General features: G+C 39.4%; 2 protein-coding genes across 9 annotated transcripts in view; both read right to left on the bottom strand.

Annotated features, from left to right (window-relative positions):
- Positions 1-13,318, bottom strand: part of LOC121199336 (uncharacterized threonine-rich GPI-anchored glycoprotein PJ4664.02-like) — a 38,524-nt gene extending 25,206 nt beyond the window's left edge. The window contains exons 1-14 of one of the 8 annotated variants that reach the window (XM_041063910.1): positions 13,196-13,318; positions 6,403-6,560; positions 5,296-5,409; positions 5,140-5,188; positions 4,812-4,964; positions 4,553-4,717; positions 3,932-4,084; positions 2,036-2,200; positions 1,733-1,888; positions 1,415-1,558; positions 1,154-1,324; positions 969-1,010; positions 647-799; positions 353-523 (exon numbers count right to left, since the gene is read on the bottom strand). In XM_041063910.1, coding sequence (XP_040919844.1) covers positions 353-523; positions 647-799; positions 969-1,010; positions 1,154-1,324; positions 1,415-1,558; positions 1,733-1,888; positions 2,036-2,200; positions 3,932-4,084; positions 4,553-4,717; positions 4,812-4,964; positions 5,140-5,188; positions 5,296-5,397 — 1,624 coding nt within the window. In that variant the 5' untranslated portion in view covers positions 5,398-5,409; positions 6,403-6,560; positions 13,196-13,318. Of the gene's footprint in view, positions 1-352; positions 524-646; positions 800-968; positions 1,011-1,153; positions 1,325-1,414; positions 1,559-1,732; positions 1,889-2,035; positions 2,201-3,931; positions 4,085-4,552; positions 4,718-4,811; positions 4,965-5,139; positions 5,189-5,295; positions 5,410-6,402; positions 6,716-9,734; positions 9,791-13,195 lie in introns of those variants that run through there. The other 7 variants (XM_041063911.1, XM_041063912.1, XM_041063916.1 and 4 more) reach the window with 7 other exon arrangements.
- A 3,653-nt stretch (positions 13,319-16,971) lies between these two features.
- tnfrsf21 (tumor necrosis factor receptor superfamily, member 21) overlaps positions 16,972-24,628 on the bottom strand; it is a 36,405-nt gene continuing 28,748 nt past the window's right edge. The window contains exons 5-6 of the mRNA XM_041065012.1: positions 20,261-20,537; positions 16,972-19,075 (exon numbers count right to left, since the gene is read on the bottom strand). Coding sequence (XP_040920946.1) covers positions 18,846-19,075; positions 20,261-20,537 — 507 coding nt within the window. The 3' untranslated portion in view covers positions 16,972-18,845. The remainder of the gene's footprint in view (positions 19,076-20,260; positions 20,538-24,628) is intronic.

Below are 24,628 nucleotides of genomic sequence, written 5' to 3' on the forward strand. Positions count from 1 at the left end.
CAAATCTGTCCAGGATCCCAACATTTAGACCACCTCAAAGAGTCTGACAGGATGATCAGGAAAGGCATCGTAATACTGCTGTTTTTCACTTTCTATCTCTGGAAAACTTTAAACAGCTTCATCCTCTGATTCTGATTCTCTGACAGATATAACACATTGAACTTGAAACAGCAGAAGGATTTTTATCATGTTTACTGTGTTTCATTTAAATAAATTACATGAAAACAATGTTAAATCTACTTGTTTAGATTTTATCTAAATTAATGTTTTTCCCAAATGAGACTTATCAGTATATAATCTTGCCTTTTTCTTCTAAAACCATGTGTTCAAATATTATTACAGAGCAACTTACTGTATTGATCAGCAGGTTGGCAATATTGTCCATCAGGAGGAAGAGCATTGATGCATCCACATGTGTCATCAGTGATGTTGTCACAGGGTCCATACATTAAACACTGGTCACATGACCAACGATACTCATCCTCACATCTGCACTGGTAACCTCCACTGCTTGGAGAGCAAACTGGAGACAAACATACATCAGACTTTTTAATCAACAAAGAAACAACATCGATCATATTCTGAGCATGAAAAAAGAAATGAGAAAACACTTTTAAAAAAGTGTGTGCACAGACATTATTCCTACCTGTAGAAATGTTGACATCAGAGATCTGGATTTGGTTGTTGATGCTGATGGGGTAACTGATGTTGCTCAGAATGCTCCTCAGTCCATTTATTACTGTAACATCTGAGATGTTCAGCTCAATAGAAATGAGGTACTGATAAACAACTGGAGGAGCTGTGAGGAGATATGAAAAGATTAGTGAGACACCTCAAATTAGTTTGATCATGATTCATTTGTGAGAAAAAAAAAACATAAAAGAAATCAAATTGATCACAGGGACACATGATTCTTATTCGTGGGTCTTTTCATTTGATTTTATCCAGTAGCATCTACTCAGCTTTACCTGTTGATGGTGGAGTTGTTGTCGGAGGACACACTGTCAGATCTGTAGATAGAAATTAAGAGTTTATTGTGATGAAATAGTCACAGTACACACAAAATAAATTCACAAAAGTAAAACAGCTCACAACATACCAAGTCACAATCATGAATCTGGGCATTAAAACTGGGTGTGTGACGTGTACTCACTTTGATGCTGTATTGACTGACAGTATTGTCCATCTGTGGGAATAGCTTTGATGCAGCTGCATGTGTTGTCTGTATCACCATCACATTTTCCATAGGTATCACATTTGTCACAAGGCCAAAGGTAGTCATCCTCACAGCGGCACAGGAAACCAGTTCCATTTTGGCTGCAAACTTAAAGAACCACAACATATTTTCTATCATTCCTCTCTCCAGATTTCAAAACACATGTCATAATAAATTTTACCAACTGACGGCTCTTACCTGTAGTTATATCAGTAGCTGAGATGTTTATTTTAGTGCTGATTTGAACTGGAAACGTTGTATTTTTCAGAGTGTTTCTCAGCTGATCTGCATCTGTAGTGTTCACCTCAACAAAAATCTGGTATTCATAAATGATTGGGGGCACTGTTGAAAAACAGTGAATAATTAAAAAGAAGTTTTTGTCATTACTTTTCTCCACATTTAAATCATGCAGAAAACAGTGAATTGCCATGCTTGTATTTTGGGTTAGGTTTAGATAATGGGTCCTACTGTACAGCAGATTGGTGTAAAACAGACAGATTAGAATTATGTTCATACCAGTAAATATTATGTCAATTCCGGTGATGTTGATTGTGTTGTTGAGTCTAACAGGAAAACTGATGCTCTCCAAAGAGTCACTCAGTTGTTCCAACGCTGCAAAGTCACTGACGCTGATCTGCGCTTCAAGTATGTATTCATACAGCGGGACGACTTCTCGAAAGCAAAGAAACAAGAGGAAGCATTTCATGACAATACTTAAAGATGCAGCATGAAAACATCAGGATGCTGTTGACATGTAAAAGTACACAACAAGAATGAGCCTTAAATAAGCATAGAGGAAGCATTCACAGGCTCTGTCACCTGTCTTCGGCTGGCAGTATTGGCCATTGGCTGGAATACTGTTGATACAGCTGCAGGTGCCATCAGTGATGTTATCACAGGCTCCATATGTGACACAGTTTGTATAGGACCAAACATACTGATCCTCACATCTGCACTGGAAGCTGGTGCCATTTGGGTAACACACTAAAAACAACAACAACACACACAAAAAAAGAACACACATGTAAGAGCATGTTTTGTAACCTATTCTGATTATATAATAGACACTTTTTTGAGTACTATGAATGAAGTGAATCGGTGAGTGGGCAGTCCCATGCTGTGCACTGACTGCAGGATTTTGTATTGTTTTTGTTAAAATTTAACTCGGCCATGCTGTTATCCTGCCTGTTCCTGCAGGAACTCTTCTGTGGACATACAGTGCCGTTCTCAAGTATTGGGACATTCTGTATTGTGTTGGCACTGTACTCCAGGTTTGGTAGCTTTCAGCTGAAATGGTCACTGAGGCTCAAGTGCTGACTTTTTGCTTTGAAGCCATTCAAATAGGATCCTATTCAGAACTATTATTTGGCTACAATCCGTACACCATTCAACAAATCGTGAGGTGAACCACATCAAATTAAAGGTCAAACACAGCTACAGAACCTCATGGTAATTGTTTCATTTCAAATCTATTGTGCTGGACCACAAAGTAAAAACAACAAATAAATCTGTGAATAAATGTGTGAATTCCCCTGTGGTTACAGATTGTGGTAAAGTATTAACTTGAGCAAACCCACTCCTATTAATACATGAAACAGATGTGCTCAACTTGCTTGATTTAATATTATGTGTAATAACAGCTAACACGGAACCAGTGGTGGAAAGTTACTAAGTACATTAACACTGTTACTTTACTTGAGTAATCCTGTTTAATGGCACTTTATACTTCTACGCCACCACTCAAAGTGATATATTGTACTTTTTTTGTTTTTCTCTTCTTTCATCTTCCATTGATCATCTCCCCACCCCTCGCATTTATCTGGGGACCATCTGGATGAGTCTGACCCGCTGTAGGTTAGGAACTGTTGGCCAAAACTACCTGACTGTGTCTAAAGTGGATAAACTAGCTCCACCTCAACATGCATTGACAGTAAAACGCCACTTATACATTGTTGTATCAGTATTAATAGTGTAATACAAAATATCAGGTACTGCAGAATGAGGCCTTTTACTTTTGGTACGTATGATGCTGGAGAGCTGGTGTTTCTTTTATTTATTTTACTTTAGAACATGAAGTCAGTGTGTCAGGGTGATTAAAGTACTGGAGAAGTATATTCACATGTAATCATGGACTGACCCTGATGGACCAACACAATCAGTAAGACATTTAATACAGCAGTCTGAAAGCAGCTGTGAGGTCAAACTAAAACAAAAATTAACTGTTCATCACTATTGACAAGGGCATAAGGACATTGATTAGTTAAGGGTTAGCTGAGTTCTTCAGGTATTTTTCTCAGTAAAGGGGGGGGTGGACATTGGACATTAATCACTGTAATCCTAGCCTGTTTGTTAGGTTGTTTCTTTAGAAAAGGTGAAATTATTGGAGAGGCAGGGAAAGTCCCAGTTTGTAAGGAACAGTTTATAATATTCAGTATAACATGTAAAAACAGTTAAAGACAAACCATGAACTGTTTCATGGTGACAGAGGTCAGCCAAGCTTATTGAAGGTTTTATGACTTCCTCCAGATATCTGGAGTTAATCGGTGAGAAATTACATAATAAACACTTGATCGTGCACCAGAGATGAATGGACAAAGGCATTCTGATAAGAAATTGTTATACCATCTCTAATATAAGAAATGTTCTCGTGAGAAAAAGCTGCAAACACATCACACATACATATGGTGTTCAGACCAGCAAAAGCTCCCTTTTTACCTGTGGTGATTTCAATGTTTGTGACATTCACAGTGGGACCCAGAGCCAGGGAGAAGCTGCCATTGTTCAGCAGGCTCCTGAGGTAGTCCACTGTCCCAACATCTGTGACATTCAGCTCCACTTCCACTTCATACTCAACCTGATCTAACAGCACTGTAGGAAAGATACAACATGATTTAGGGTCTTTTTTGGTTTCAGGAGTTACCACTCCAGAGACATCACTGCACATATACACAGATCAGCCACCACATGGTCTGTGAACTTGTGTTTTGTGTGTGTCTGCAGTCTGCTGTGTGTGGTCTTTTTAAACCTGCAATACCTGTTTTCTGTTTGTTTGTTTTGGGTCTTTTTTTTTGTATCACTTGGTATAAATAAGCTGCTTTATATCACCAGCTTCAATATATCAGCATTATAAAATGCCAGTTATATATTATAAAATCAGTATGGCAGACTTGATGGCAAATCAAAACAGTAAAGCTGCAGGCTGGGAAACCGAAACGAGAAGCTGAAAAACATTAAACCACTCTGTCTGCAGGCTGTAATCATATAATTAGCAATGTGAACAAATGTATTCCTCTGAATTTATTGCAATTGGATTTAATAAATCAATGATTTGATTACCTGATACTGGCTGACAGAACTGGCCGTCAGCTGGAATGGCATTGATGCATTTACAGATGCCACTGGTTATGTAATCACACACCCCATATGTGACACAGGTGCTGTATGGCCAAGCAAACTCTTCCCCACATCGACACTGGAAACCAGTGTTGGTAGAGGAACACACTGTCAGAAGAGAAGATTTTTTCATTGTATATTGTTACCACAGGCGATATGTTTGTTATGGAGGTGTTCACAGGAGCTCAGGATTGCTACTCACCTGTTGTGATGTTGATGTCAGAGATCTTTGTGTTGTTATCAAGTTGTATGGGGAAACCAGTAGCATTCAACGAAGACTGAAGCTGCTCAAATGTTTCTGCATTAGAGGCATTCACTACCACGTCAATAACGTAATCCCACTGGTCCGTAAGCACTGCAAAGATTGAAATTAGAAAAGAAAGACTCAAGAGCTGGCTTCGAATTTAACTGGCGGGTATAAGAGTGATATCAGTCTTCACATCTAAACCTTGGTGAGAAAGTAAATGTCAGACAGTTCACATTCATCTCATATTATCCTAATCCTAATAATCCTAATTTACAGAACTAACCACTTCTTCTGTGTCTGGTGTGAGGTAGAAAGTGTTCTTCATCTTGGTCCTGAAGCAAAAGGAAAAAAAACAAACCAAAATTTTATTATATATCATATCAAAGCACAAATCCCATATTTTGTGTTTACAAGCGTAAATACAGTTAGACAGACCTACCGGTGATACCAGACATGGGGATTCAATGAAGTTCCCTGTTTCCAAAATAACAAGTGACACTAGAAGGGCAAAGATGGTCAAGCCATTCTTAGATATGGCCATTCCTTTCAAAAGCTTCAAGGAGGGACAGAAAAAAAAAAAAGAAATCATATAGTGATCCCATTCGGCTTTACTTGCTGCTTTACAGCCTAGTATTACACATAGTGGATGTGGAACCTCTCATACCAGTGACAACTTTGATCTATTAACTGCTGAACAAACAAAAGTCAAGCCAATTTTTAATGCCTGGAGAGTTTCTTAACTTAATAATGATTTCATGACATCAATGCTAATCATTTATCTCCCAGCTTTGTCATTAAAACTAAAGGACCCACAGCAACAGGTAGGACTGTAACCTCAGCAATCTGTACATTATGCTGTGATTTGAATCATGATGCAGAGTAAATAAAATGTGAAGCAATGAGCAGAGCGCTCAGGTGACAGACACAAAAAAGCAGCTGGCTAACAATGCCAACCTCACAGCTTGTTAATGAAATACCTGCCAGCACAGGTTTTGCACCATTCAAATTACAGTATCAGCATTGTGACCTGGCAGCAAGCAAAATCTAAAGCTGGACCCTTGTCCTGTTTTATCATGAAAAATGCATTAAATAGCCCCAGTATCATTATACTTTTTCACACAAAATGAGCAGAGTTAAAATGAAACTATATAAGGTTAGCTCAACTTAATTACAAAAAAACCTGTTTTCTCACTTACTTCTAGTGGTATTAAACCATACTGCATGGAAAGTTTTGGTTTTACCCAGGAGATATTCTTTTTTTTTTTTTTTTTGGTGCTCACAGGAACCAAAAGTGAGTCACACAGCTTTCTCGAATCAGTGTCTCAGTTACAATGTTGACAGTAACTACAGACAGAGCTGCTTCCTTGGGAAAAAATAATTTCAAGTTTTTTTTGGGGGGGGGGGTATTTGTGTGAACCCATGAGACAGAGACGTCTGACCCATTTTGGCTCCTGACTCATATCCTGAGTATGACATTTTTTTGAGTTAAGAAAAACAAGCCTTGTTTTTAAATTTCAAATTTTGCATTATTTTCCTGTATACACACCTTCAATGGCTTGTCCTCTTCAAGGTAACTTTGAATGCATTAAACAGAGAAGCTTCCACATAGTGTTCGTTGTGAGTCAACAAAATCCAGTGCTGCTTGTCGGCTCATCAGACATTTATCATGTTAAAGATACCAGAATCGGGGGGACCTGTTCAAAACTGGAAGGTAATGAGAAATGCATGAAGATCTAATCGTCTGTGTTTCTAGTGATAGACAATTTCAGGACTTGTTTAGCCCTGGTGTGTCCTGAAAGATGACCTGTAGAGAGGTAATTTAACACGGCACAAAGACATGATGTGTACTGACAACAGTGTCACGTCAGTGAGAACATCAACGGCAGTGACGTGCCATTAAAAGGTATTAGTGCAAGGAAATACACAGTTAATACATGGGTGCAGCACTTAACAAAAGAACTGCTGTCACACAGCAGCCGTGCCTGTCTTGAAAACAAGAATATCTGTCTGCTGAGGGCTCGAAATCATCTTTTAAAACATCCTGAGTTTCCCATCCTTCAATCACAACAACCTCCTCCTAACCTTTATCCTTTTATCGTTTCAGAAATGTATTTGGTAATGTGACAGCAGATTATGAAACCAAAAACTGACAGTAGAGTGCAGAAGAGCCATAGTGGAAATCTGAACCTTATTGTGTTATTGACTTTGTGTGGATGTCTCTTTTCTCTCAATATCAACTGAACTAAAAACTAAAATGTTTTTAATAGCGTTAGCTAGCTAACCTGTTACAATTAGCTTGCTAGCTAAAATGACTCCTGCTACTTTTAAAAGATTAGAGGCACTGACACACTGAAAATGTAAATTTAAACAACAGCTGGATAAATAGAGGTGTTCTAAAACTTTTGACCAGTTTTTTACCACTTGATTGGAGATATATATATATATATATATATATATATATATATATATATATATATATATATATATATATACTGCTTTATAATTCCTGTCACTCTAGTTTAATTATTCAGTTTTATTTATTGATATATTTGGTCTGTGACTTGTCTGATAATCTTTTACTACTAACATTTTTGTTTTTGACGGACCATACTAAATTTGTTTACAGTTACAGTATTTAAATTTTCCATATATGGAAGAGTATGGGGCAAATTTCCCACGAAAACGAAACATTGTTAAAACTAAAACTAAAATGTTTAACAAGCTTTTGCAAATACAAAACATACCTATCAAACAAATACACAAAATAATGCATCATGCCTCTGAAACAAATATAGCGAATTCAGTGTGTCTCACCAATGTGAGTAACTCACCCTTCATAACAACGGACAGCACTATGCGTTAGCATCTTTCAGCTTCTTTTAACAAAGTGAAATGGGGAAACACATTTCACTATGCAGAAGGCAGCTGAGAGGGAAGCTTCACTCTTTGCAGTCCATTAGCAACGTGTCCCTGGCCCCTGTAACCTGCCGTGTCCTCAGGTTCTGTGCCTCCCTTACCTGATGTTACTCCCTGGCTGCGGTCGACCAGGCAAAAAAAGAATGATGTCCTATGTCTTTTTCCTTGACTTCGATGGAAAACATCATGAGTCAGAGCAGAGCCACCAGCTGCGTCTCATCACCGTAATCAAGCTTCTTCAAATACTCTTCTACACCTGCTCTTAGCATTTGCTCCCTCAGAGCATTTATTTACTATACTATTTGCTATTTTTACAACTGATTCTTGTTGTTTCTTTCTTTGGGACTCATCCTGTTCTCCATTTCCCTCACACTCCTGCCTGCTCTGACTCTGGCCCCTTGTCTGGTCAACCCTGCTGCTCTGCCAGGTGCTGTGCTGCTCCACTCTGGATCCCTGATCAGCTCAGTTCTCTTGAATCTGCCTCTGGAATACTCTGCAATACATATCTTTAATTTCATTCCTGTCTCCTGGTCTGTGTCAGAACTTGGGTTCACCTGTTCTGCTGCTGCTGTAACGATACTAGATTACCAATAAAGTCATAAATACCAAGATTTATGACTCTTGGATTTCTCAGTCCAACAAAAACAAATTAATCCATAAGCCAACATCTGTGTGTGCTGCTGTGGTAAAGACAGACTAGTTCTTCCAGGCACAATCCCCACATACATCTACAGAAAGTACTACTATGCAGTAGTACTTTCTTCGAAAACTGCATTCTGTAACTACATTGTTTGCTTATCAAGAAAAAAAATCGGCGAAGTTATCTGGACATCAATGTCAAACAGTAATCAATAAATCCAAAACATCACATCTGACACCACCATGGAGGTGGAGAAATACCTTGCTGAACCCAATACTGGACGGCATGAGGATCCACAAAGACTATAGAAATGAATTTATCCACATCTTTACAAGCTGGCAATGGGATTTCTGTGCACCCCAAAGATTGTTTATTATATGACTGAAAGTTTATTACATATATTATATATTCTAGGATGTAGTTCATGGTGCAGTTTAACTGTACAGAGATGTGTTTCTGTCATTAACCCTAATTAATGTAAAAGCGACAAAATAAGTGGAAAAAAAAAATAGAAACATGTCAGTATAATGCAGTACAATTCAACCTCGTACAAACAACATCTCCAAAATAGCATTTATTGCAGGACTGTTGTATTACATTGCATTAGTCTCAGCTAGGTGTATGTTATGTTTATTCTATGCTATTATTGTGTTAACTGTGTAAACTGTTCACATGCTTTGAATTGAAATAAAGGCACAAATAAAGTTTTTTGATTTGTTATTTTTCATATTATGCTTAGACACACAAAGTCATATAATCAAATTTTATCTTATCTGACCTTAGACTGTCATTCTGGGTAACAGCTTTAGCCAAATGTCTGACAGCTTGTAATGTTGGAGAGCTTGTTTTATTTTACTAAGTTTTTGCTCTAATTACACTTTCCCAGAGGATGTAAATACTCCAAAAAAAAAAAAAAAAAAAAAAAAAAAAAAAATTCAACTAAACTGCACTGCCAGATGAACAATAGTAAAAAAACAAACAAACAAACAAAAAAAAAAAACGGAGCACTGAGACCAACATGCAATAGTTTCACAGAAAACTCACAGCAAACACTGTGCAGCTTGAATCAACAAAGATGTAGGTGAGTCACACTTTTATACTGTTCCCTTTATCATTTCACACACTCATAGACAAACATTTACAAAGCTATGGTGTCTGGAAATGACACCACAGGAAAAAAAAGCTATGTAACCAGAAAAGAGGTCAACCTGAAAACAACCAGCTCTCCCTCAGTGAGCCCATTCCTGAAAAATACCTGATAAAACATATTCCCAACAATAAAGCCTGTTCACAAAGAAATGTAAATCAGTCAAATTTCTTACCCTGGGTCACATTTCCTTTCTCCTCTGCTGTAATTGTTTCCCCTTGTGTGTTGAGGAAACTCACTTTATTAAAGACTCCTGCAGAGTGTAGAGGCTGTCAAACCCGTATGCTGAACCATGGGAAACATGCTGTGCGAAAAACTTCCTGAAATATAGTAAGGGACGCACACTGTGCAGGTAGTTGCTCAACAGGTTTAATCATTCCCTCAGTTTCCTTGTTTGATTTTATCTTTTTCTTATTTTTTTGTCTTTCTACCTGTATATATGTGTAAAACTAAAATGATAACCTGCTGAGAAGTAGATAAACAGATTATTAAAGAGGAACTTGAAAATAGATAAGATGATAACCTAAAGCACCAGGGAGTCTGTAAGTCCATGTTCAACACAGTGGCAGCTAGATTCCAGATAAGTCCACTGTAAGGTGCAGCAGACAGATTCATTCACAATTAACACAGTTTACATCTTTATGACCCAAATTAAGAGAAAATACTGTTAATTTAATGTCAATTTAATTCAGGATATCTTGGAATGACTTTAGGTGATACCAAACAATCACAAAATTGTACCAAAAAAAAATTAGAAAATTATTTTAATTAAAAATTTGAATCCTGCTGGGAAACAAACTAAGACAAAACCCAACACTCAGTGGCTTTGAGCAAAACTCTTAACTATTCCAGGATGTTCATGTGTTTTATTTCTCCCAGCATAGACCTCTAACGGTATTGAGTGTTTTGAGTTTTCCACTGCTGTGTGTTGGACTCTCTGCAGGACACACAAATGTGATATGCCTATATCAAGTGGAAGTAAAACAATATGCTTCATCATCGTCCCAGAATATTGAGTAACAGGCTAAATAAAGCTGAAAAATTACGAAAAGAAGAATGTTTAATATTTAACTTACTGCGTGTTAACTGTGTTGGTGCATTCAAATTAATAGACAAAGCTAGCGTTAACACTTCACAGGCACTAAAATCTGTGCAACTTAATCAAACTGCAGCATCAAGCCTCTCAATTCAGTAAACAGGCAGCAGAAATCAGGAGTAATATCCACAGGCTAACAAGCATGAGTCTGCTGTCTGACTCACTAACGTCTAAAATAAAATAATTCCCAGTGCACAGATTGAAACTAATATAATTGAGAATTTATTTTATTTTATTTATTTATTTATTTATTTATTTTTTGACTGGATGGTGAAACTGTCCTGGAATGGCCAGAATGTTGAAACACCACATTGTCCCATAGAAAAAAAAAAAAGAATGTAAGCATTTTGAAGGTCGTGGTTCCTGAACCTGTGGTAAAGCAATGAAAAGTGATTTCCTATATTTACTGCTGTTGTGCTGAAGAGTTTTGAAAAAAAAAGTGAACTAAGGCTACTCCATAATCCTGGCAGCAATTACATTTCTCACCACAACCTAAGAGGGAAAACAACTTAGTGATAGATTAATGTCATTTCTTGGAGACAGGGTTTTACTGGTGTAGATACAATATAGTAGAGAAATTTGGAGCGAGTGTCAACTTTTTTTTAATTTGGAGCGAGTGTCAACTCGGAACTGGTTTTAGGGATCAAACCCTTGGTCTGGCTGTCAGCTGTTTGTCGACAAACACTGCGGCGCACTGCCAGACCTGACAGACAGTTGATGCAGTTTAAGGTTTGAACCTGTGTTGCTCAAACCCTATAACTGTGTTTTCTCTGCACTGTAGAAATCATTAAGCGCTACAATAGGTCACCGCATCAGAGGGTTCATTTAATCTGAAGAACATCAGCGTCATGTTTTTCAGTAAGTGCCCTCAGAAGCCTCGTAGCAATTCTGACTGGAGCAAAGGAGGAAGTCGGGTGACGTCGCTATAGTGTGACAAAGTCAATGTAGGGAGAAGGTTGGGGTGGATGGGTCAACAGAAAACTCATGACTTTTACACGAGAGACTTTGGCATGATAACGAAAGCCCTTATCCTCAGCTAATTCCTTGTTTTAACCCATACCAGAATGTTTCCTCTAAACCAAACCACCTTAACCATTGTGACACAACATTTTTTTCAGCAGTGATTTCAGCACAGACAAGTGATATGGTGCTCCTGATAAGGGCAACAGGTCAGTGCGTTCCTTCACATATCTTTCAAAGTGCCCCCAAAGTGACAAGTGTATTTTGTCATTTAATTTGGAATACTTGTTGTGTTGCTGACATGGTCTAACCAAGGGGTCAGCAGCTAGTTTCCCTTTTTCTCTTTAATTGTTATACTTTTAAAAAGTGGGTCCAAGGGCAGTTTTGTGTTGCACTGTAACAGAGACTAAAGAGTAAGCAATATTAAGCATTACAAGGTCCTGTTCATTAGAAATTTAATGAGCTTTCTATTAACATGTCTGTGTACAATATGTTCGTTAAAAAGCATGTTTTTTTTTTTTATGGAAACAAGAACGTGAAAGATTTGGCCCAGCTATTTGCCGACTACTGGTCTGAGACCTTCTGTGTGGTTCAACTACCCATCAGTTATGTAACAGCTGCTGGCGCTGCGAGTCTCCATTGGCTTTTTTGGAATATTGGATTGCCGTTCCAATCGCTTCCTCTTATAGCTAATATAAAAAGAAAGCCAACATATTTTCAAAGACAAGAGGAGCAAGGAAGCAAGTAAGAGAAAACAAACATAGTGATGTGCAACAACTGTGTCAGCCACATGCTGACTTTCCTGGTTTCGGTCACTACAATTGTTTCACTTACTACAGCACCGAGGAGCAAGGACAAGTTACACAAGCACAGTATGTGAACACACAGCAGCAGATGAGGGGACCGGTGTGTCCTCATCTAAACTATGATCCGCCCTTAACAGAGGCTTATGGTTGTAGACTTTAGAGCAACACAAATAAATTCTAAAAGTTAAAATATTTCACGATTTGCATGATTTTATGAAGGCACCATGGTCATTAATATCAATTTAATGTAATAGTGTGTATATTTTATTTAAAGGCATCCCATCTGCCTGAAGAGTCTCTTTGCAGCCATGTAAGAACCATGTTTATTCACCTGAGAATATGAGTCACAGAACAAATAATTCAAAACTATTTTTTTTTTAAAAGACCAATACCCACTGCAATTTTCATGTAAAGTAATACACTTTTACAGATTATTGGTTCTGCAGTACAATGTAGAGCAACAGCACTGCTCATTCAAAAGTGCAACTGGACTTTAAATAAAATGATTTGTGTAATGTTACAGTGGTAATTTTTTTCTTTAGAAGTGAGATATTCAGTGGTGTATACACCGTTGGTAAATGTTTTAGAACAACCCCATTTTTACAGTGTTTGTTTATTGAAATCTCAGCAGCTCAAGTCCGGTGAGGAAACTTACATGATACAAATGTCAGCAGTGAACTGCCCAAGGTAAATACAAAAACAACAGAAAAATGGTGTAAATTTCATTGTAAACAAGCTTTTTTTCATCGATTAGAAAAAAATTGTTCAACTTACAGTTTTCCGGCAGCAATGGAAGCAAATGAAGCTGTGAAAGTGAAAGCAAACAAAACCCTCCGTCTGTACAAAGGCCGTGTTAGAACAGACTGTTTCTACACCCATCTGATGCTTTATTAGGACAATACTGTACTGCAGGAAGTAGCTCTGTATGTTTCTAACAGAATGGTGAGGGAAAAAAAGGAGGACAGACTGGTTGGTCAGGGGTTTGTCCTACAGCAAGATAATGACCCGAAACATTATAAGAAAGAACCAGATGGTGGCTCCACATGATGAAGATCAGCACAGTCTCCAGACCTAAAGTCCATAGTTCTGGTTTGGGATGAACTGGACAGAAGGTGAAAGCAATTCAACCTGCAAGAGCAATACATTTGTGGGAACTTTTGCAACAACAGTGTTGTGCCAAACTTTTTGAGCAATGTTTCATTTCCATTGTAGAAAGTGTGTTCAGCTGCTGCACGAGTCAAAAAATTAAATTAGATTCAATTTAGGATTTAAGATTCCATAATTTCATGGAAATGTTTGGCCTGTGGTGAAAATATTACTGATCTGGAAAATCTGCAATTGGAAACCTGTTTCCTTTTATATTGAATTTGACATTTCAGATACAAATATCACGTTACATAACCTGGCAGTGAAGCATCTGTGACGTGTGGTGAAGACTCAAAAATAAAAAGTTTGTCTGTTCTCTGTGTGGCACAAGAGGTTGTGTTTATTGAAAATACCCTCAGGCAGGACACCAACCCCCCATCTAGTCTCCTATTGTGTTTGGTCAATCTCAGCAACAGACGCCATAGCTGCAGTGATGCAGTACACAGTGGCAATGACACATAAGATCAAGGATCAAGGATCAAGGCTGGGGTACTTGCTCTTCTAGTTTCTCAGCACTTCCAGTAAGAATGAAGAGAGAGAGAGAGAGAGAGAGAGAGAGAGAGAGAGAGAGAGAGAGAGAGAGAGAGAGAGAGAGAGAGAGGACGCCTGTCTAAATGCAATGCTGTCAATCAGCAGAGTAATCTGAAAGTAGCTGGGTTTACCGGCTACTACAGCTTCAGGCAGCAGCTTCAACACTTTGGGGAATTTTGCAAAATGCACACGTTTCAATTGTGTTTCATAGAAGGGAAAGAACTTTTTTTTTTTAAATGGAACATATGTGGATGAAGACAAGCAGAAGAAATCAAATCAAATGTGCAACAAAGAAAAGAATGTTTTCATCTTGCTCTGCCAGCACAATGTGACCAGGCTCATACATGTCACAGGGCTAATGGGTACTGGTACATGCAGATCTGTCTGGAACTAATGGGAGATAGCAAGTAGAAATAACGAGTTGCAGAAAACACAATGTGCATAACACGCAACAGCATTTGAAGGTATCAAGCCTGAAAAAAACATTTGTGCTAATTTAGGACTGGTTTCATTCTGTTGATTCAGCAGGAGTCAATTATAAAACAAGTTGGAACAACCTTGTTAAGCTGAACTGTTGTTCACATTTGTTTGCTAATCTGAAAAGAATCTAAAAAATGTAAAACACCTTTCGCCCAAGACCTCAAGCTATTTTTGGAGGAAATGATTCTCCACTGTAGAGTTAGCTGCCTGCTAATGATATTCTGTGTACAGACTTAGTGCCAAGAGTTTAGAGTGAGCATGCAAAATGTCAAAATAAAGTTCTAGGCATGTTTTACCCATGCTGTGGATCATTCATCTGAAGCATGAAGCATAATATCATCATGAATTGCATAAATGAGTCAGCATGTAGCTAAGTGTCTAATGCCTTAAAAAAAATTGCAGCAAAGCAAAGAACACGTTCATTAATCATTATTACTACAAAGCAAAATCGCTTGTGACCTTGAAGTGACTGTGAGAATTGCTGTGATGACTCAGGAAATCACTTAGCTGATCTGTCATTTCAGCTGTAGCATGAGGAAATGAGAAAGGAGATCAGGCTTTTCTTGCACCGCACATCAGGAAGGCAGATAAATATGCAACTGGTTACGTATTTTGCAAACTCTTTATCACTTGAATTTGTTTTAAAGCAGTTTGCTAGGGTAAGAACTTTTAACCAAAATATTACACACAGAGGCTGCAGCAACATCATCACTCTGTGATCAGTGCAAAATGTGATGAGATGAAAGTTGTACATTGCCAGAGTCAGCAAACAAACCATGAGGACTTGAAGAAACTTATAATAATGTAGTTGTTTGGCTGTAATGAAAGGGATTTGGATGCATTGATCTGCTGATGTATTCATTCTTTTCATTAAGGCTGTAAATCATTTGTAAAAACGTTTCATAGTGTCTATTTAATTCATCTGAGAGAGGTAAGTTGTAAATAGCAGAACAAAAATCACCCGTCTGTCTGTGGCCTCTGTGAAACCTCTAACATGGCTGTCGGAGGATACATTACATTACATGCACGCCCTCTATTCTGCTCTGTTAAATAACACGGCCTTTGTGAACTGGTGGGATCAGAGACATCTTTGTGTCTCCAACTTTAGGTAGATCCTTAGCCTGGTACAGAGACACACACACACCCTGATATCCAGTGAACTCACACACACTCTAACTGCACCCTACACAGTCAGTGTGTAACTGCCGCAGTGAACTCCTCTGCTGTCCAGTTCACAACAATGCAGACAGTATTTGTGAGGGTAAATGTATGTGGCTGCTGAATGAGTCAAAAACTCATTCAATTTTGTTCAAGAATAAGATTATTTTTAAAATCTGAAATTTGTCCTTTGCTTTCATTTCAGAAACACTGAGATGCTCAATCATGTGAATGGAAATAACTGGTAGAGTAGGTCACTACAGACGTGTGCGTGTGATTTCTTAGCTGCTTTTACTCTAGGAATGAGGAAGAGAGGCAAAGACTGAAAAGGAGAAAATGTAGTTGCACATTATGTAAATACTTATCGCTCCATGAGACATTAACAACAAGCCTTTTTCACTGAAGTGGTTTTGACACGGGACAGTAAGCAAAGCACAAGTGTAAATAATGAAATTACTGATGGCTGAGTTCCATTTAGATGCTTCAGTTTCAAGGTCCTGATACTGAGTCAGACCTGTCCCAGTTCTGATCCCTGACCTTTCAAACTAAAAAACTATTTTCTGATCAAGTTTCCCAAAAGTCTGAACAGATATTCTTCTCACTTTCACTTCATACATGTGTTTATAAGGGACAAGACACACTAATTGACCTAATTGTGATGTAAATGTACCATATTTAGCCAATGACTAGTCTCCATCTAAAGCCCCTGTGCAGATTAATGTAACAAACAAGTTGCTTTAGGTTTTTTATCGCATACAAAAATCTGAGTAAGTGACAACCACACACAGCATTATGACAAATGTTTTGAGCTTTAATTGGTTGATTTTAAGAGGTTACATAGTAGTAAACATACTGGTTATACACGTGAAATTTGATGAAATCATCCACTCGAGCCACACTTGCATTTCACACCTCACCTTCATCCTCTCAGGCTTCCTCAGAAAACACAAAGCTCACACCCTGCCGTTTGAGTCTCCACATGACAGCGGAGAGCAAGCTCACACATCCTCATCCTCATCATTGTCGTCGTCGACGACGACGGCCCACAGTACACAGCAGCACGGCCTTCACTCCTCTTCACTCAGTCTGGAATACTTTAAATAGTCATTAGTCCAGGGTTAATTCCCCCTGTGTCAGGCTAACCGGTGACAGTTCACATCTAACACAGAAGCTAACAGTAGCTTTGATGGTTACTGGCTTGGTGAAAACAGAGTCCATCATGTCCTGCTCTCGCGCCTGGAAAAACATCTTCGAAACCTTGATGAGTTTTTTTTTTTTTTTTGGTGGAGCTTCTCAGTTTTATTGTTATTTTAAGAATGCTGAACACAGAAGGAACTGAAAGAGTACATTATTTCTTGCTCATTTAAATCAAGTAACACAAGTAGACTTCAAGTAGAGTATGCATATCTTACATCCCAGCCAGGTCATCTTGTAATGCCAAGCAGGGGGAGAAATAACATCTGAATGCCCGTGAAAACATGAGATACAAATAATAAGTCAAAATGCTAAAAAAAAAAAAAGAGAGATGCTACAATAACATAATAAATCAAACTAAATATTAAAAAAAAACATTAGATCAGAATCAAATGTTAGTTAACAGCATTTCAGAATTAGAGAAAGAGAAAATGAAGGACAGAAAATAAATGTCAGCCTCTCCAATAGAAAATAGAATTAGTGCATCATTATTACATTTTAATATTAACTACATAGAGCATGTAGCAACATACATCTGCATGAAAAAAATCACTTGTGTTCTTTCTTTTTTTTTTTTTTTTTTTTTTACTGTAGCACTGAATCACTCAGACACTTGCATCTGATCAAAACCCACACTGATGTGAACGCTTCGTCAGCGCTACACTTATTGAGATCTGAATGTGCGTACTGGTAGAAGTAGTTATTGAAAACTGAGTCCAACAGTGACAGAGCTCCCAAAGCGATGTATCTAAACTGTTTTAGATATATGGCTTTGGTTCCATAGGAGCAGGGTGGGGCAGCAAACACTGTACCATTCCTGTTCAAGGCAAAGCCATATATCATTATATTAGATAAGGTAAATATTACTCCAATATTTTAATATTGGATTATTTTAACATTTAATCCAATGTTTTTGATATATGGCTTTTGTTCCAGAGCAGCAGGGCAGCTCTTTAATCTAACGCTGCTGCCTGATGGTCTGGCAGAGTGGAAACAAGCTAAAATGCAAAGACCCACAGATGATCTGTTCCAGGTACAGGCAGCTAGAGGAAGTGGGAAGTAAAAAAAAACCAAGGTCTCATGAGGTGAGAAAAGGGACATGATGTATGGGTCAATTCACACCTGGACAAAATATCTGTGAATGTGGTTTACAAGAACCATAAATCCTTCAAAACCAAAGATTAATACCAGTGTCATTTAGAGTTATAGCTTATTTACTATGCGTCTGTGTGTAATTTCCTTTCCTGACAATCGCTTAGCAACGACTGCCATGTTATTTTAAATGTTGTTTTTTAACACTGAAATCATGTTAAAGGCAAGAGGAGCCTGAATGATTGGCACAACCAACAAAAAACAACGGTATTATCCTTTAAACGTGAAGGCATTGGCCAGTTAAGATAAAGAAAGTGCTTTTTATGTCAGTACATATTCAGCTCCTCTGTATCAACCCGGTTCAGAGGCTCTTAAGCCTCATTGTTAAGGTCACAATACTCATGTAATACCACCCTAAACAAGGCTGAACATACTTCAGAAAAGTGGAAAAAGTACTCCTCGTCATGACGCTCAAATGCTTTTAATACACTGATTGTTGACCCTGTATCAGGAGGATGGGGGGAGTTTTGGAGGAGTAATAGTGTGTACACACAAGACAACAGAAGAGGGGGATTAGAGGGTAAATAGGAGTTAAGTACCAGTAAAGATCTGAAAGAGTCACTGAAGGGAGTAGCCACCTCACCTACAATACCCAGGAAAAATCATGTGACAAAATGGCACAATGAGTCAGACTCTATCAGATCAAATATCAAACCAAGCTTAATTTGAACAAGACCACATCTGACTCATCCTTCCTACTTAGACATTCTCTTTTTAATCCTGTGCTGATCCTCGTCTGTGTGGTTTCTCCCTCCTTTCTCCACTATAACAGGTCAGGCAGGTGGCTGTAGACCGAGTCCAGCAGCGTCTGGCTGGCCTCCTGACTCTTCACTCCCGCAATCTCAAAAAGCTGATCCAGCTTGTCCTCAGCGGCCGGGATCTCCTCGATAACGTGCAGCTCTTCTGGGTTCAGGATGTGCAGCATGTCGTCAAAGATGGGCTGCAGGTCGCAGGGGTCCAGACGCACCTGCCGGAGCACAGTGTCTTTCTTCTCTGGAGGGGAAACAGAGAACAGTTATTGTAATTATCCTAAAGCTGTTCTGGCTCACTCTCACCTCTTTCATCAACACATCAGCAGACAGACATAAGTTAACTAGCTGGTAAACACAGCAAAGTATTTAGCTACTGAAGAGCCAGATATTTCCCTGAAGAGTTGCTGAAAACAAAAACTGAGCTGAAAGAATGTCGTACACAATCAGCTTCACAAAAGAGGAACTGGTTTGTATACAATTGTGAGACAAGAGGATGAAGGATGAAGGTGCGGACAAATTTCGTTCTGACACTTTCTTTTGTGTCCATATATACGTCCCAAGTTCTAGTCAACAAGCAGAACTGCTACACTATTTCAAGCTGAGCTCAAGTGTGGATAACATACAATCTCCTCAATCTCTAATTGTGCATATTTTATTATAGTTTTTTTTCTATTAAAATTGTTGAGCACTCTTTTTCTAGTATTTCTGTTAACATGAATTGTTGCTAACATAATATAGACAATGGTTTCAGTTTAAGAGCAATACCACAGAGGGACCACACGGGGGCACCAAGCACCCACACATCCATATTTGAAACCGGGTACTGAGGTCACATCATTTTCAAAATCAAGTGTGAGACACATTAGCGAGCAGCTGAATAATTTACCATGAGTGTGAAGAATGTGAAACTGCTCATACTTAGTATCCACACAAGCAAGTGCCAACAAACCAGTCTCTCTCCCCTGACAGTAATCATCTGTCTTGGCTAACAGAGATGCTCTGTCAGGTTTTAAAAATGGGGCATGCAAGTGAATTATGAAACCTAATAACATCATCTTTTGTTTCAGTGACACCTGTAGCATTTAAAACACACTTGTTGCCCGCTAACACGGTTGCCACAAATAAGAAAAGTTGAAACTACTTAAAGTAAGACTTTAATGTGAAGATACAAGTGTCCCTATGAGACTGACACTCAGTGAGAGTCAGTTTGATAGGGACAGTTTGAGAGTAACGTCGACTGGCCTGGTTGGAAAACATGCTCATACTGTGTGTGGTATATGTGTGTGTTTCGGTCAGTTACTTATTTCTGCCAGTCGAGGGCAGCAGCGAATAAAAAAACTCCAGCGAAGACTGATGAGCTGAAAGTTACTCAGCCAAGGAGGCAAAGTAAAGGTCAGGTCCTTCAGCCAAGCACTGAGGCCCTCACCTTTGGTAATGAAGGAGCCGTTCCTGCTGAGGGCGGAGTCTTTGCTGGAGGTGGAGTCGCAGCGCAGCAGAGGCTCCGATTCGTCGGGGAAGAAGCCTTTGGTGCGGTCCACCGGCGACTGCTCCACACCCACGCCACTGGCCCCGCCCACACTGCCACCACTGCTGCTGCCACTGTTGCTGCCGCCACCGACACTGCTGGGAGACTCCAGCGCCTTGTGGATGGGACTGAGGCTTTGGCTTACATTCACTGAGGTCATCAGCTGGTTGATGTCAAACTGTGGACAGACATGGAGAGATGGGGGGGGATGGAGAGAGAGGAAAGGTAGAGGAAGAAGATGATGGGGTTGGGGGCAAGAAGGGGGGAGAAAAACATGAGTGTGACAAACCAGGGCTCAAACACACAAATACATGGGCTGGTATTTGCTGGTTACAGAGCACACAAGCTTCTGTCCCACGTCATTGTACTGTGTCTCTCTGCTGTCTCTTTTCCTCTCATACTTTCTTTCCTCACAACAAAAGCAAAAAAGGAAGAGGAATATAAGAAAATTAAACGTTAAAAAAGCCTAAAAAATGAGAATCAAAGATTTTATAAATACTTAGATTAGAATTTCTTGTGAGCAGTTTAAATTCTCTTATTCAAAACTGAATTTCTGTTTTTCCTTGTTTCCCTTGTTTCTTTCACTTCGTATTGTGTCATATTTGTCTCCTCATATTTTCTTCACTGTGCTTCTATTTCTTTCTGCCTTTCTACTGGATCCTTTCTCTCAGTTCAGCTTCAACTTTTCCACCGTCCCTTACTTTCTATTTGTCTCCTTCTCGATTCCCGATCCCTGTTTATTCCGTCTGTGTTCATATTTTCCTTCTTTCTTCCTAATCTGTTCATCCTCTCCTGTTCCCTTTTTAAAGTTTCATCTTTTTTTCTCCCTCAGTCCCATTGTGTGTTTCTCCCTCTATCTCTTCATCTTCCTCGCCGCCTCGCTTTCTTCTCTCCTTTCCTCTATCATTGCACCCCCCACCCCTCCTCACCCTCTCTCTCTCTCTCTCTCTCTCGCTCTCTCTCTCTCTCTTTGGTGTGGTAATGAACCTGTGGTTTGAACCAGTAGTGACTGGTTTGGGGATGAGATCATGAGAGCATGTCTTGTTTTTCACAGCGTGAACCCACTCAGGCCTAAAGGTCGCAGCAGCATAGAGGTCATTTCATTCACTGCACACACTGCAGATGAAAAAAAAAAAAAAAAAACAGAGCTGAGGGAAAATTAGACCAAACAAACAAACAAAGGCAGGAAAATTCAACTGGGCTAACGACTTTTCTTTTGAGGAAAATTCATTTTCATGCAGTGAAGGTTTCAGTCTTCCCAGACGGATTTCTGCTCAGTTCAGTTGTGATCAGGCCTGATGAATGAGCTCCAGCAGGACATGACACAGAAACCCCGGCGCTGTTCTCTTTCTCTTGTGTTTTCTTTCTCCGCTCCATAATGTCTGGGTCATTGGGCTGCAGCGTGACACAACTTACGTGATTGTGACTGAACAAACACGCTCTGTGTCGCTCACAAAGGCATCCATACATACATGCACAGTAGCATACAGACACACGTGCACACCGTGGCGAAGACACGCTGACTTTCACACAGCAGCAGATGCAACTGGAGCAAATATTTTTTAGGAGCAGATGTGGACAAAGAAAAACACAAAGCCACAAGGGATGATGAATTCTGCAGCCTCAACGGACAGGAGGTCAGACATACACTAGACAAAATGACACAATTTGATTTTCAACTTTGTGGCACAGGTTTAAACTTTCAACAGTTGTTGGTTTTCAGCCATTTTGGATCAAAAAGATCAAATTCCATTTCATTTTTTTCCCATTTCTTTGGTTTCTATTCCCTTATGTGGCTAATAATTATGCTGCATGTCCTTCTCCTCCTCTTCTCCATTCCCAGCTGTTCTGTCTTCCTCCTTTTCCTCCTTTCACCCAGCCCGGCCATCAGCAGGAGGGTCCCCCATATGAACCAGGTTCTGCTCAAGGTTTCTTCCTGTTAAAAGGGAGTTTTTTCTTGCCACTGTTGGCTTAAGTGCTTGCTCTGGGGTCAGACTCTGGGTCTCTGTGAAGCGCTTTGAGACAATTTTGATTGTGGAAGGAGCTATATAAATAAAACTGAATTGAACTGAATTGAATTGAACAATTGGTCTCAAAGTCTGAATTACAATGTCATACAGATTCAGTTATTACCTGCGCAGGTATTTATTTGTTACTCTCTTGAGCTTGAGCTTGAGCCCTTGAGCTTCTCAGTAGAATCACAGCCTTCTGCTGACAGATGTTCACTGCTTTGCTCAAGGGCTCACTGACAATAGTAAAGAAGGAAGAGTGAGACTCACTCACCTTCCCTGACCACACAGAGAAGGACACTTCTCCAAGTTTCACTCCTGACGTTTCTGACAATGTAGTAAAGTCACTGTCTTTAAATGCCCTGAGTTGTGGAGGGAGCTGATTACACTGCTGATTACACTATATACAGGATGTACAGGCTGTATACACTGAATTACACTGCAGTGACAAACATCATTAGCCCACTGCCATGAGAAAAGCCCTGTCCCCTCACTAGAGCAGCACTGCCCACCCAGATAGAGCACTTAGAGCGTACACATGTCCGCCACTTTGTCTGAAAGTGCCTCAGACCACATGGAATCTGATTCCTTCACGCTGGCAGCCTCGAACAGCTCAGAGCTGAGCCGCTGAGGATGGAGCCGGAGTACAGGGTCACTATGAGGAAGAACAGTACTGGTGTTCCAGAAAGCCCTGTGTGTGTGTGTGTGTGTGTGTGAGAGAGAGAGAGAGAGAGAGAGAGAAAGAAAGAAAAGGATCAGGCTGAGTTGCTGACTACTCCTGTCAGCACAACACAGGGGCCTGCTGGGGACAGGAGCTTAGACACACACACACACACACACACACACACACACACACACTGGGAACACTGCCCAACACTCATATGTACACACACATACAGACTCAGCCTCACTGGCACTGAGTTGGCAGATTGCTGCAGTGTGAAGGGCACAGGGGACAGAAACACACACTGAGGGATACTTTGATTAATTAGATGAAAAAATGTTACAGCAAAGCATCTCACTCAGCTGTAATATCTCCCCGAACAGACGAGCTATTAACTAAGACACAGCTACAGGAGCTCAGCCTTATCACACTGTGAGTGACTCTAAGATGCCATGGTACATTCAGCCTTAACCACTAATTTATCTGTGACATTCAAAGGAGATCGTCAATGGATAAGCCTGCTCCCAGACTGCATTAAAGCACACTTAATGTCAAATACACTCACAAACATATGCACATAATCTCTCTGAATTACCCTTAAAAGAATGAGTGCCGTTTCTGGGAAATTTCTGTCCTTTTCCCCACAAAGTAATGGATGTGGTTTAATTTTATTATCTCGTGGGGCTAGTTAAGGAAGCAACTGAAAGGCATCTAATGGGAGCTGAATCATAAACACCAAATTAAGGCAGAAATTGCATTTGATTGTGCATCATTGTGGCAGGGAGGGGAAAAATGACTACTGTATGCTGTAGGCTGTGCATTCACTTTGAAGAAGTAGAAAGCAAAGAGGAGAGAAGAGGACAAACAAGCAGAGGAGATGAAAGATGTCAGTGTGTGTACGTGTGTGTGTGTGTCATCTGCTTTGAATAATCTAATCACTGAAAACCAGATTCCATTTAATAAAAAAAAATAATACATGTAATTGTATAATTCAGCTTCTCACATGACAGACTACATCATATTTCAATAGGTGTCCATAAATGCATTAGTCATGTGATGTCCCTTCTTACTTTTCATACCAAGTTTTCAAAATGGAAATCAGGAGGTTACAGTCTCGAAATCATCTCCACTTCGGTCCTAATCCTTAGTCCTTATTTAGAAATTTCACAGAAGCAATATACTGAGGGAATTTGCATTTAATGTAATAAGGACTTTATTGCCACAGTGTATTTCCCAAAACTGATCAGCTGATCAGTACAGCTTCACAGAGCTCGGGATAAGAGTACACTGCACGGCTGCATGCTCTTAGTCTTAGAACTTTTTTTTTTTTTTTTGCATGGTACACTTAAGGAGGTTCATTGCCAGTTAGAATTGGGGTCACTTGAAATTTGTGCATATCACTCCACAAATGTAAAGACTGAAAGCAAACACACCTGAAATGTCACATTGCTCAGGGAAACCTTGTGTGTCCACACTATGGTATATTCAGTAGGTCCAAGTTAAACCAGGAGGTCTTTCTGCTTACTGTAAAGGATATTTACAGAGGATATTTTGGGTCAGAAGTGTGCTGTTCACTTTCTTCCTCTTCCAAATAAG

This window comes from Toxotes jaculatrix, chromosome 19, assembly GCF_017976425.1.
Source record: "Toxotes jaculatrix isolate fToxJac2 chromosome 19, fToxJac2.pri, whole genome shotgun sequence".
NCBI classification, from domain to species: domain Eukaryota; kingdom Metazoa; phylum Chordata; class Actinopteri; family Toxotidae; genus Toxotes; species Toxotes jaculatrix.